At 40.3% G+C, this 14,718-nt stretch overlaps 1 protein-coding gene across 2 annotated transcripts in view; it reads left to right on the top strand.

Annotated features, from left to right (window-relative positions):
• The window catches only part of ARHGAP45 (Rho GTPase activating protein 45), a 179,253-nt gene that overhangs the window by 153,427 nt on the left and 11,108 nt on the right, over nucleotides 1-14,718 (top strand). For both annotated transcript variants that reach the window (XM_082264696.1, XM_082264695.1), the window contains 7 exons: nucleotides 3,193-3,270; nucleotides 6,742-6,911; nucleotides 8,235-8,423; nucleotides 8,522-8,659; nucleotides 8,750-8,973; nucleotides 9,442-9,664; nucleotides 9,739-9,835. In XM_082264696.1, the coding sequence (XP_082120822.1) occupies nucleotides 3,193-3,270; nucleotides 6,742-6,911; nucleotides 8,235-8,423; nucleotides 8,522-8,659; nucleotides 8,750-8,973; nucleotides 9,442-9,664; nucleotides 9,739-9,835 (1,119 nt within the window). The remainder of the gene's footprint in view (nucleotides 1-3,192; nucleotides 3,271-6,741; nucleotides 6,912-8,234; nucleotides 8,424-8,521; nucleotides 8,660-8,749; nucleotides 8,974-9,441; nucleotides 9,665-9,738; nucleotides 9,836-14,718) is intronic.

The raw sequence follows: 14,718 nt of genomic DNA, 5'->3' as shown, positions 1-14,718 counted from the left end.
TATAGCAATTCTCTCGAAGGAGCCGCTTGATGTGTTGGGTCCCCTATGCCCAGCTTTGGAAACAACACTGTCTCTTTTTTTGTCTTAGTGCCGTTTTAGGCTAGCAGCCTCTCACAAACTCCTGTGTCAGCAAGTGACCGCTGTCTGTTCACTGTGTGAAGTGTAGCTGGTTAGTGTCCGCAGTGTCGTTCACTCTTGGTCAGGCAGTAAACTTCACCAAAATCTGTGGCTTGCTCCAATGTCCCCAGATGTCTGGGGCAGTGCCTCTATCCCTATCAGGTCCAACTTTAAGAGGTCTGCCAGCAGCCAAAGGTTCAATCAGTCTTTTCAGACAGCCTTTACCCTTCTCCTGAGCCCATAAACAGCAGAAGGAAACCACCTCTCTTTTTTTGTATTTCCTTGTGGGATCTGCAGTTTTTCTCCTTCCAGCTCCCCATGCCAGCTCAGTTTTTTTTTCAGAACTATGCCTCCCACAATCCTTGCAATCCATATCCCATGTGCCTTCCTATTGGGTAGAGGGTGGGGTCAACACTAGCTTTACACAGCCCTACAATAAGAGTCCCCTTCTATAGATGTGTTTAAGGTCTGCTCTGCTCCCAGACACAGAATCCTTTTAATGTCAGTGTAGACTGGGCTACACACACAAGACAGTGCTCATTTAACATGCGAAAGAGGTTTCTAATAAGCATACTTGCCAAAAAAACAGTAAAAATCTTAGTTATGAAAGAAATATATTGTTTGCATACTTCAATTGCAATAAAAGATGTCATCCTATCAGCAGGACAGGAATCGGGAGGAGCTGCTGATCAGGACAGAATGGAAGTCATTTCATATTAACACTCTGTCCAGATCTGTGGCTTCTCCCGCCCCCCTGCCCTGCTGATAGGGTGACATCGTCGGTGGGACGGGAGACCTGGGAGAGAACACACAGGCTGATAACTGCCTCTGCCCTGCCAAAGGTAGTACTGTGCAAGGGAGGCAGCGATTAAAAAGGGGGCACTGTGATGTAAGAGAGAGAAGGGGGGGTGTAATATAACTGTAACACAGTGATAAAAAGTGGAGTACACTATAAAGGGGTATTGTAATCATTACAGTGTAGTCCCCCTTTACATTATATAGGGGAACTGTGATGTAAATGAGGAATGCACTGTAAACGGACATTGTAATGTTAAGGGGGACACTGTGGGACTGCTTTAAAATGGGGAATATGATAAAAGGGGGGAGGGGACTGTGTTTTAAAGAGGGGTTTTGATGTGAAGGGGCTGAGGACCGATTCTGTGAATATCTTACCCCCCTCCCAGTCCCTATAAAAATTGGCTGCCACGAAACTGGTCCCTGGGGTGACAAAAAGGTTGGGATCACTGTTTGAAGTAATCTTTTTTGCTTCTCCTACTGACAGCTGTTCTTTTTATATTATTTATAGTTTTTATATTCTTTATAATTACAGAGTTTTAAATACATCTGTAAATGTCCACAGCAAGTAAAGTAACAATGATGCTTTACTGTGGGCACCATATGTTTTCTAAATCAAATAGTGTGGCGCTAAATAATACACATGATAGAAGAAATATACCATACCTAATGTGCATAAAACTAATATAAATTAATGATAAAAATCAATTCATAAAGTACAAAATTGTGAAATGAATGCAAATGTACATTTCATAAAAAATACACCAACATAATATAACCAGTATTCAAATCCTTTAAACAAATAAGTCCCATTTCAAGAATTAAAAAATCTAAGAAATGGGTAATTCAGGTGCAACCTAAAAAAAGAAATATAAGGTGTATAGTCCCAAATCCAAGTGCAAGTGAATGCCACTCTTATCCAATAAATTTAAGCATTTCAAGAAATCGATAGTTGTTACATCCAATGCTCATCACCACAGTGCTATCACCCATAATATAAGATAAAGTTGGCTCCTTAACAGATAGTGTGGACTATAATAAATGGTCAACAGAGCATTTAAAATAACCAGGATGTCTTTCTGTCACTCCTCATCCCCTTGCTGCGAACTCTCCCAGCAATGTAATGCAAATCAAACAACATGTCATAGCACAATATGTTTAAAAAATATGTATCTTTAATAATTGGAGTGCACATACATATTTACCGCAATAAAATTGCATTAAAAGATGCACAGTGGTTTGCTGAGCAGGCAATCTCCAAACACCAGTGTTCCAGCAGTCAGATAGCGTAAAGGCATCAGATGTAGACCTTGCAGCACAGTCACTGTGATGATCAGCATTGGATGTAACAACTATCTATTTCTTAGATTGCTTATATTCATCGGATAAGAGCGGCATTCACTTGCACTTGAATATGGGACTCTACATCTTCTATTTTTTTGGATGTTGCGCATGAATTACCCATTTTTTAATTCATACATTGGGGCTTATTTGCTTACAAGATTTGAATATTGATTTTATTATGTTGTTGTATTTTTTTATAAAATGTAAATTTGCATTCATTTCACACTTTTCCACTTTATGAATTGAGTTTTTTATCATTAATTTATGTTGGAGTTTTATGCACATTAAGTACGGTATATTTTCTATCATGTTGTATTCATTTAGCGCCATGTGATTTGATTTATTTAACAACAAATTTGGTATCACAGATTTTGGTGTAGGCTGCTTTTATGTGTTAATCTTCCCCAGCGCAGAATTATTTTTGATTTTATACCATATGGTTTTTGCTGCCGTCACAGTGCTTTCTGCCTTCCGAATCCAACATTTGAGCCCTGTGTAACAAAATGCAGTGCTTTGTCACACTAGGTATACATGCACACTAGTAAAATGCACCCACCAGGGGAGTGGTTTAATTTTACCAGCTCCTGGGGCACAGGTATGATATATATCCAGCATGGGTCTGCACACATATATACATGCACACTTCCTTACCTTTCAGAATGCTGAGATTGGTGCCTGAACAAGCTATTGCCAGGCCTAGGTACTGAAGCCAGTGTAACCAAATCTAACCCTATGCAAACACAGACTTTCAATCAATTTTATGAATGAAATGTAATTTGGCTTTAGTAGTGAATCAGGGAAGTAGTTGGGGCTCTGATAGTAGATGGCTGGCTGTTACTTTGCCTGCCAACTTTACTTTATTAAATATGTAAATTGTACTTTATTAAATATGTAAATCTAAATTTTCTAAATGTTAACTTTCATATCATCCAACAGATTTCCCAGAAAAGCTAATAGAGCCTCTTACCCCTAATGAAGACACTGAAAATAAAAGACTGACATCACTAGAACAAGGTAGATATGTTTTTTTTAATATATATATATATATATATATATATATATATATATATATATATTTATATATATATATATACATTATGGCATATACACAGTTCAACCATAACATTAAGATCAGTGATGGGTTAAATGGATAACATTGATTATCTTGTTACAATGGCAACTAAAAGTCAATAGAACTTATTAGGCAGCAAGTAAACATGTCTGTAAAATTGATGTGTTGAAAGCAGAAAAAATTAGCATCACAGTTGTGTATGGGGCTGTGTAGCCACAGACCAGTCAGGGTGCCCATGCTGACAGAAGTACCTGAGCATGCAACCATCAGAACTGGACCACAGAGCGATGGAAGAAGGTGGCCTGGCCTGATGAATCCTGTTTTCTTTTACATCATGTGCATGGCCATGTGCGTTGCTTACCTGGAGAAGATATGGCATCAGGATGCAGTATGGGAAGAAGGCAAAACAGCGGAGGAAATGTGATGTTTTGTGCAGTGTTCTGCTGGAAATCCTTAATCTTGCTATTCATTGTGGATGTTACTTTGACATGTACCACCCACCTAAACATTATTGCTGACCAAGTATACCTCTTCATGTTACAGTATTCTCTGATAGTAGTGGCCTCTTTCAGCAAGATAATGCACCCTGTTATACTGCAAAAATGGTTCAAAAATAGTTTGAGGAACACAACAGAGTTTGAGGTGTTGACTAAAGGGCCATACACACTATAAGATTTTCTGAAGACTTTTTCCTTCAGACTTACCAAAACCATATAATATGAGGTCAACCCTAAACACTTTCAATTTGTATGCAATCTGGCAGGCCCTTGTACTACATAGAAAAGGTAAATCTGAAGGAAATCTAACCACAAAAGTTGGATAGTGTGTATCCAGCTTTAGCCTCTAAATTCTCCAGATCCCAATCCATCGAGCATCTGTGGGATGTGCTGAAAAAACAAATCCGATCCATGGAGGTCCCACTTTGCAACTTACAGGGCTTATAGGAGGTGATACTCTTGGCTTAGTGCTTAGATACCACAGCATACCTTCAGAGGTCTAGTTGCGTCAGGGCTGCTTTGCTGTTATCTGTGATCATCAAAAGCATAATAGCATAATAGGCATGATGTTATGGCTGATCAGTGTATGATATACTGTCATATATTGTACATTGCTTCACAAATACTGTTGTATCTGTGTGTTTTATGCAGGTAAATAAGATGGCGATAACCGCAGAGCTCTACGCTGTTGCACAACATGGCTTTATATCACTTAATTTTAACATTTTTATTCTCCCAACTTTAAAGCCAGTTTAAATGAGTGAGAACTTACAGAGGCCCAGAGACCAGTTTATGGTCTTATGTCATTCTATTGAGCTGCTTGCATGTCTTCCAAAATTTGATTGCAGCAGAACACAACCAGCCCGCTGCTTCTTTAAGTAGCACTGCAACAAAATAGCACTGCAACAAAATAAAATCTAATCTTGACCACTTGTGTTTCTGTTTAGTCCTTCACATGGGTGTAATTAATCATACACCTGTGTGAGGGCTGTGTTTGCCAAAATGGAGATGTACAGGTGTTCTGTGCATTGTCCTATTGGGAAGAAGTAGCTGCACGGTCACAGCCGCTGCTCCCATAATGACATCCATGTGGCTGTGGGTGCAGGTCCCCGAACGCAGACAGTATGAGTTTAGGGACATGCACTCGCACCCACATGGATGCCAATTTGGAGCAGTGGGAGCCGCTTTGTCCCAATGTACATAATTTGAATTGCCTGCACAGGGAGGCATGGAACACCTGTGCATCCCTACCTAGGCAAATATGGCCCCCGCATGGATGTACGCCCATGTAAATGAGGCCTCAGTAAAATTGTGTCTCATCTTCAGAGATAAATCTGTTGCATTTGGCTGCTCAGGAGGACAGGTGCAGGGCTCACAAATACATAGTACAACTGTTGTATAGACTTTGCTCAGTGAGAGGCAGCCTGATTTATGTGTCTCTCTAATTTGCTTGATAAATGTCTCCTAGATGTCAGGCAGTTATCAGGGACAGATTTCAGATGACCTCTCGCTCCCTGTCACAAGGTGGAGAGTCAGAAGAGGTTAAAAAAAAGGGACAGAGACTGCAGTGCTGTACCAATGTAAGAGAGAATATTCAGGTTCTTGTATACACTCAGTCATGGCTAGCCTTTTTTCTTTTTAATGAACAGTGTCAGTGGTTGTTCAATCAATTTGAATTTTAGTGGATCGTTTAAATGAACACAGCTATTGTGGCAAACTATTTGTAAAGTGGTTGTAAAACCTTACACATTCCCAGGGAAGTGACTGGTACTAGGCGATATGCAGAGATGAAGCAAATCCTTCTACATAGGTTTTACTAGTTTATCTGCAGTCTTCTCTTCGCTACATCCATTCAAAGTGCTAAATTTATACAGATTTTCTGAGTTCAGAAAACAAGGGGCAGAAAGCTGAAATTACATTCTGTGTCGCTCAGTGAGAAGAGCTCTGAAAGCTGATTGGAGGGAAGGGACATAACCTCCCTTCACACGGGAACCGAGTTGAGGCTGACAATCTGCTGAAGCTCCTTCCTCTGTCATCATTTTTCTCTTGGTTTCAGGAAACCTTGTCAGAAGTGATTAATGCTGATAGCAGAGGAATGAAGCAGCAGACAGAAATTATACTTTGTCCTCTTAAATAGGACAAGTACACACTATAGAGGGATATGCTTTGTTCATATTTCATGTCTGAGGTTTACAACCACTTTAAGGCAAACCAAAATAAATGCTACTATTGATGAGTGGGGTTTAAAAAGGTACAGGCTCCTTTTGGTACCGAAAAGGTACAGGGCTCCATGTCTGCTGTTCTGAACCAGAATTAATTGGGTCAGCAGCTGCTAAAGGCTTAAGGGTGCGTTCACACTTACCAATGCTCCCATGAGGCGATTAGATGCAAAAACACCAGCAGGGATTCCTGCATTTAGCTGCAAATGGCAACCCTATTGAAAGCAATGGGAGGCTGCCAACTCCTGCAGCTAATCATGCCCATTCACATGTAATTGCTCATGCAGTGATCACAAGCGAGTGATCAGCCCTGGACCCAGAGGAGTTGATTTACTAAAACTAGAGAATGCAAAATCTAGTGCAGCTCTATATAGTAACCAGTCAGAATCCAGGTTTTATTGCCAAAGCTTAATTGAACAAGCTGAAATTAGAACCTGACTGACTATGTATAGCTGCACCAGATTTTGCACTCTCTAGTTTTAGTAAATCCACCTGGGACTGTCTGCATCTAGGGCTGGTCACTCACAATGTAAATTGTCTTTTACTCAAAATGAAACATGGTTGCAAAAACAGTGTCATTACTTTATAGGGTATATGCAGATATAAAAGCATTTGCAGCCAATAGGCCAAAATGGTAAAAATGTAATAAATAAGTATAATAAATTGCTTCTTTCTGCTTTATTTTGTTCTAATAAAGGCATTAATGGGATCCCTGCTGCCTTAGAAGTGCCCCTGCACACTGGACCATTTCGTAATGTTGGCTTATCTCGGGCTGCTCGAACACACAAGCTGCGCAAGTTGCGAACGCCAAGCAAATGTCGGGAATGTAACAGTTATGTGTACTTCCAGGGAGCAGAGTGTGAAGAAGTGAGTTTAGGAATAACACTTCATATATGTATATTTAACGTAGGAAGGAAATATCTGTGTGCTTTACAGAAACATAGAAACATAGAATGTGTCGGCAGATAAGAACCATTTGGCCCATCTAGTCGTCCCAATATATCTGAATCCTATGAATAGTCCCTACAGGACTTATTAGAAGTGTGTATTTCTCATTTTACAGATGACAAACACCATTGGAAGATACAGTTGATGACTGTTCTAGCCATGGTACACTTTAAATTTGGCCCAATTTTGTGACTTATTTGTTTTTAGTGATTAAAATTCAGAATGATTTTTAAGATGGCATTACATATTATAATCGTGACATGGGGCAATTATACAAACTTATTATGCCGTTCTCAATATAATTTTCCTATTTACTTTTTGTATGGAATAAAACCCTTTACCCATGTGCCCCTGACCTCCGTTGGGGTGGGTAGCTTGGTTGAGTGTGCTGGTCTGGTGCTGCACCCCCCTGCCCCTGGTTCCCCCCCCCTCCTTCCCAACTTTCCCCTCTTTTCCCCCTCTTCCTTTCCCTCTCTCTTTTCTTTTTCGCTGTTCCTTGCTCTGCTTACATTTTCTCCTTCTGTCCTTCTATGTTTTCCTGATACCAAGTGACACTACACGAGCCACGACGTGGAGGTTATGCTTCACAGATCATACCACTTGTTTTATAACTTGTTTTTTTTGTTTTTGCTCCAGTAAGATTTCCCCAGATGTACTTTCTAACTCAGGGCTTTATGTTCCTTCCCCACTTCGGTGGGGTCGGTCCTCGCTGTATTTCTATGTGAATCCCAATGACTTGATTGTACTCTGCTTGCTATGATGGCTTTGTTTTTCTTGCATTTTGCTTTGCCTTCACTGGAAGATGGTGTACAGTGGTTGTTTTTTCTATGTGTCTTGTTGTTTCTAACCTTTGCTATTTCAATAAAAATGTCATATTTGGAAAAAAAAAAACCCTTTACCCATGCTTGCCAATGTACAGACAATTCTGTTGTTGCCTAAGTACTTTGAGTGTTGGTATCCGTGTCACCCAGTGGACCTTTCAGATTTGAAATGTAAATGTATTGATTTTCTAAAAGCTGGCCTGCAGGGCAAATCTGCAATTTTATGCCCTTCTTTAAAGCTAGGATGAAGCTATGTTTTACGTTTCTTGACAAAACCCATATTTGAGTAGTTTGGGATTTGATTGCAGCTAATGGCATCTTGTATCTTTCAGATAACTCCTAAATTGTCCTTACTGTATAGAACACAAGGACACATCTATTCTGCTATGTGCTCTTCATTTATCTGTTTCTATTTTCCTAGTGCTCCCTTGCATGTCACAAAAAATGTCTGGAAACTCTGGCTATCCAGTGTGGACACAAGAAATTGCAAGGTCGGCTTCTTCTGTTTGGCAGAAACTTCTCAGAGGCAGCCAAATGGTCTCCAGATGGTGTGCCTTTCCTTATCCACAAGTGTGTCTCTGAGATAGAAACACGTGCGCTAACTATGAAGGTGACACCTGTGTACTTTTATGCTCTGCACACTATAATAAATTGTGTTGGTTTTAGCTGACTTTTTGTAGTGCTTATACTGCTGTGCTTGTTCTGCAGGGTATATACCGAGTAAATGGGGTAAAGACTCGTGTGGAGAAGCTGTGCCAAGCTTTTGAAAATGGCAAGGAGCTAGTTGAGCTTTCTCAGGCATCACCTCATGATTTGAGTAATGTTCTTAAACTTTATCTCCGACAGGTAAGATACAGCACTCTTATGGGTGTCAGGGTGGCTGTGCGCCCCTCATTATATCTTATTAGTAACACTTAGCATTTTACTCCTATTTAGCTACCTGAGCCTATAATGCCATTCCGGCTGTACAATGGCCTTATGGGTCTTGCAAAGGAAAGCCTACGTGGCAACGAGACAGGTAAGCCATCTCGGCTGGAGAACAAAGGACCAGATACGGAACCAGAGGTACAAGCCATGGTGGAAAAACTTAAGGAGCTGCTTATGGAGTTGCCTAATGAAAACAAAGTCACGCTTCAGTATTTGATAAAGCATCTGTGCAGGTATGTTGGCTGTTGGGGACCAGTAATGGTTTACGCATGAACTTTTAGTCCTAAAGATTATAAATGCCAAATGACAACTGCTGGTAATTTGCACATGCACTTCCTTGTGATGATGGCACAGTTATCTCTAAAAGAGAATACATGAATTCATGCATAATGTACAGGTGCTCTGCACAGGCAAAGAACAGGTTTTCTTTATAGTAACCCTGTAATGTGAGATATCTGTGAAATGCCATTACTGATTCACTTCTAAAAATGCTAGTTGCCTGACTGGTAGTACTTTTACATCACAGATCTGGAACAAGCAAGCTGTTGCTGACAGAATTCCTTCAATCTATACTTTTTCCGATTTAGAGCTAAAACAGTCATGTAATTAGTATTTTAAAGGGAGAGTTCAGCAATAGCCGCCTCTTTTATGGTATCCTAAACCTTACACTTTAAATACCAACATATCATTTTTCCATGTAGAGTTTCAGAGCTTGAACAACAAAACAAGATGAGCCCAAGCAACATAGGTATCGTTTTCGGGCCTGCATTGATGCGACCACGCCCCACAGATGCCACTGTATCTCTATCCTCTCTTGTGGATTATCCTCATCAAGCACGAATTATTGAGGCACTCATTGTCTTCTATGACAAAATCTTTGAGGAGCCACCCTTAGACCTAGACAGGGTGTCAAAAAACAGTGATGTAAGTATTATAATATATTTACCTTTAATCAAATATTTCACAACTGTTCTCCTAACACCACATGTTCTTTGAAGGAAACCTCTTCACAAGGAGCTGTCCCCAGGCTTCAAGTCACTACTGAAGAAGAAGAGACCAGTGTGACCAAAGAGTACCGAAGTGCAACTTTCAGAGGTGAGCTAAGGCACAAATATACAAAATTATAGAGTGCTTTTATTCACTTTACATTATCTGGATATCATAGCCATAAGCTGGATCTTGCTATCAATCAAAATTTCTTAGAGCTCTTGATCATACAATAGAAATATATGTGTGTGTGTGTGTGTGTATATCTATGCCACTGATCATACAATATATATATATATATATATATATATATATATATATATATATATATGCCACTGATCCCATATATGTTTAAAGGATTCACCTTTTGGAACAAGTTACATGTTCCACCCGTATTCCCCCCCTCCCCCCCGTCGTGACAGCAGGCGGGCACCTTTTCCAGGCACCCGCTGTCACTCTTTGAAATGTGGCCCGTGCGGCTTGTAGTTCTCCATTAACTACCACAGGGCTGTTGAGCGCTGTGGTAGTTCATTCTCTCTCCCTTTCAGTGAGTATCTGTTTTTTCCGTACAATATACGAGCAAACAGATACATTGACAGGTCTGCAGAAGTCCTGCATGGTACCAGTGATCGCTGGTGCAATGCTTTACAGGCTCCCCAAACAAAACATTTTAATTTTTTTTTTCACATGCAAAAAAATGTGCATTTATTATTTTTTGCTAAAAGGTGAACTTCTTCTTTAAAAAGGCATCTACTGCAAGTGTCAAAAAATACTCCTTAGCTATAAATAGGACCATGTAACTGCACTACTGCTAAAACTACTGTAGCTGTGTAACAGCACTACCTCCAAAGCAACTGTAACATATATTAATGTAGTCTAAATAAATATACAAGTACATGCCAAAATAAATGCATGCAATAATTCATACATTCCACATGAATAAATAGAAAACTGCAATCAAATAAAAACCATACATTCATAAAAATCTTTTGTAAAAAATATCACAAAGTGTCCTGTGCAAAAAAAAAAAAGAAAAAATTAAAAACATAATCTTTCCATCAGTCTAGTCTCCAAGTATTTCCAAAAACACATGACTCACCAGACAGCAGCAGTCTGGGTCATTATATATATCACCTGAAGAGGCCCCTATCCTACATTTAAATCATTGGATATGGAAAGGTTGGGAGACAAGGATTTCGGGCACTAAATTTTCATAAAATTGCTTTTTATTAAACAAACACTTTAAAAACATCTAGTGATACAAGCAGATGAGAAAAATCTACATTGAACATAAGACCAGAAAACGGTCGACAGTATGAGATATAATATTACATGAGGTACTAGACCTTCATATAGTATGGGAACAGTTGTGTACAGAACAAGTTGTATTATGCATACATCCAATGTGATATACTTCAAAGCAGACAGAGCCTGCCGGCGGACACCTCGATGCTCAGGGTGCCAGTCAGCAGGGTCGGCTGAAGTTTACAGTAAACACATGGTATACATTACTCATGACAGTTTGCTCAACATGTTTCGCCTTCTCGGTGAAAGCTTCGTCTGGAGCTTAATAATTGTTTTGTCTGTATAAAAACATAAGTAATTTTGAGGAGACAAAATGTATTATTTAATACATATTCCATAAATGAGAATAATGCATTTTATATGTGATATACAATGTCAATGTAAAAGAAAACGCATTTAACACATATGATATTACTGTTCTAGCCAGCAGGGGAGGAGGCCCGGTGGGAAGGCAAGAGGACAGCTATTGGGACACATGTGGGGACACACACCGTATGAAATGGGTAACACTATTTTTTAGGCATCAGTATATATAAATGATAAAGAAAACATATCTGTATAGGATATGAACGTACCTGTACAGTGTATATTCTGAACTTTTTTGGTACTGTAACGAGGAGGACTAAAAGACGGTCACTGAGCTCATAAATGGGGGAGCCGATGTTCACAAGGAGTATAAATACAAACGCTCCTGTATGTTTGTATCTGGGTTGGATATAGAAAGTGCGCTAGTTATAATATGTCAAACCATTATCGGTAGGAAATAGCCACACCCGGTGCATGTTGATACACAGATAGGTGAAGATAGAGTTGTTTGTATATAAAGAAGAAACCCATTGAAGAAAGATGCATGGACATATACCAATCAAGGGGAGGGAGCTTCTACTTTATGTTTTCATGTACCGCAGGATAAAGATTTTTATGAGAAGAGTTCTAAAAGGGTAATTACCTAGGCATAAACCGCTTGTATGGTCCTAGATCTCCATACAAGCAAAACATAGGGTACTTGATTCCCTCATGTGAGGTACATCATTATTCGGCCTTGAGTGTATAATGGATTAGAAAGATTGCTTTTGGTACCGCATTTCTCTCAATGAGCCCAGCGGTGGTAGTCCATGCATGTTTCAAGACAGTTTAAAAATCACCAATAACTACATGCGAGTGTATTGGGGGCTCTAATAATTGAACATGCTCACCGGTCCTGCGGAATACTTTGTTTAGATAGGGATAATTAGACCTGCCTTGTAAGTGGCAGACACTATTGGATTGAGAAAGGATTAAAGACAAAGTTGTAAGTAAAATGGTGTGCATAATCCAAGAGATAGCAAAGATATAAGTTTGTCGGCTTACCCTGTTGAGCCAAATTCCGTCATAGATGTCCTCCCCGGATGGGGAACCGCCGCCATACTCGGACGCTTGTATGGCGCCCTTTTATGGCGTGGGTCCCGGGCGGTTCGTCAAAACGACGTCGCCACCCCGGCCACACCCCCCGGATATGACGATGCGGCGTAGGCGGAAGTGACTCCGCTGCGGCCACTCGTAGAGCTCCGAGAGGGTAGGTCAGACTCTCAGAGCTGACAGGCTCCGGAAAGTCTGATCTGGTGCCACAGGAAACGATGCTCCTAGGAGCGGAAGTCCACTGTGGCTTACCAGGCCACACATGTATCACCGGATTGGCTAAAAACTCTAGCGTCCCACAGCGCCCCCGGAGGTTACTAGCATGGCACACTTGAATACAAAGCATCTGCAAACACATGATAACAGAAATACATTGATCTGAATAATAATTACAGAAAAAAATATATATACATAGTTAGATAAGAGCAAGAAGAACCAAGAATATAATGATATATTATATTCTAAAAAAAAGAAAAAAAGGAAAAACAGAAATGGGGAAAGTATGTTAATAAGGGAAAAAAAAAAGGAAATAATAATAATGATATATCTAGCACCCAGGCAGTTTGGTGCTTAAAAAATGGAAGGACTAGAGCCGTTAGGCCCAAAAATTGAGGACACTACCCTCAGTAGCTTTTGAACATATGAAGAACTGAATTTGGAAATTATAATTCTCCAGAACAAAATCCCATAAATATCGAAGAGGCATAGAGTCAGCACATGGACATTCATTGGGCTCCATATGATGCGATATTGATTCCTCTAATGATTATCAAAAGGCAAATAGGGGTAAAAGGCAAGGAGGGAGGGGGGGGGGGGGAAAGGAAAAAGGGGGTGGAAAGATGATCACGCCAAGCAAGCAGACACCCGTCCTACCCTCCACAGATAACAAACAGTAAAGAAGGCAGAAAAAAGTTTTATCTTAAATCATTAAGAAATGCACGATTTATAAAAATGATTTGTAAGATTGGGTTTCATTCAAACCCGGTCTAACGGTGGCATTGAGACGTTCAATCCAGATGGTTTCCCTCTGGAGAATTCTTTTGTCCCAGTTGCCCCCTCGTGGGTCCTGGGGGATCACATCCAGGACATAAAAACGTGCTTTTTTTGGGTTGAATCTGTGGTAGAGGTCTAGGTGCCTGCTCACGGGCGTGACCATCTTTCCTCCCTCTGATATGTATATATGGTCATTTATCCTCTGACGGAGCTCTCTAATTGTTTTCCCAACATAGAACATGCCACATGTACAGTGCATGAGATACACCAATCCACGAGTGTCGCAGTTGGCGCGAAAGGTAGGGGAAAAATCTTCCCCATTGGGTAGAACAAAATGGGAACCCTCCTTAACCCATGGACACATGGCACAACCACGGCATCTATACGTACCCCTATTAGTTGTTTTAGAATTTTTTATGGGTTGGTAGTGGCTAGCTGTTAATTGATCTCGTAATGATCTAGTACGTTTAAATACAATTTGTGGGTATTGCCCCACATATTTGCTCGTGATTGGATCATGACTGAGTAAATGCCAGTGTCGTCCAAGGATGTTTCGGAGTACATTCTGGTGGCTTGAAAACTTAGTTATGAGTTTCACCGTGGGTTGTGTATCTCGGTCTTTAACTCTAAAAATTAGGCTATTCCGATCTTGTGAGAAAGCTCTATTATATGCTGTACGTAAATGGCGTTTACTGTAACCACGGGCTTTTAAGCGTTCACGTAGTGAATTGGCTTGGGTTTTGAAATCTCTATCGGTTGTGCAGTTACGCCGAAGGCGTGCGTATTGGGCATAAGGAATACTGCGTATTAGTGCCGCTGGATGGGCACTTGACGCATGCAATATTACATTACCAGATGTTGGTTTGCGGTAAAGGTTCGTGGTCAGTTGGCCATTTTCATGCTTCAATACCGTTAGATCAAGGAAATTAACTTTTGAAACGTCTACAGTACATGTGAATTTTAGATTGAAATTATTAATGTTTAACGCCTGAACAAAATCATCAAATAACTGTGGAGCCTGTCCAAACTACAAACACATCGTCTATGTAACGATACCAAACCGCCACATGTGTAAAAAACTTTGATAGAGTCTCATCTGATGTAATGTGTCGTTCCCACCCCCCCAGGTACAAGTTGGCGTAGGCCGGGGCACAACAGGTGCCCATGGCCACGCCTTGCACCTGGAGGTAGTGGGACCCATTGAAAGTAAACCAGTTGTGCTGCAGGATGAACAGGAGTAATTTCAAAAGAAATTCACAGAAAGGCCATGTATGGTGGTTCTGTTCATAGAGGAA

Source organism: Pelophylax lessonae, assembly GCF_965119305.1.
Source record: "Pelophylax lessonae genome assembly, chromosome: 1".
Taxonomy (NCBI): Eukaryota; Metazoa; Chordata; class Amphibia; order Anura; family Ranidae; genus Pelophylax; species Pelophylax lessonae.
The sequence above is the reverse complement of the archived record's forward strand: the minus strand, read 5'-3'. Positions and strand labels throughout refer to the sequence as shown.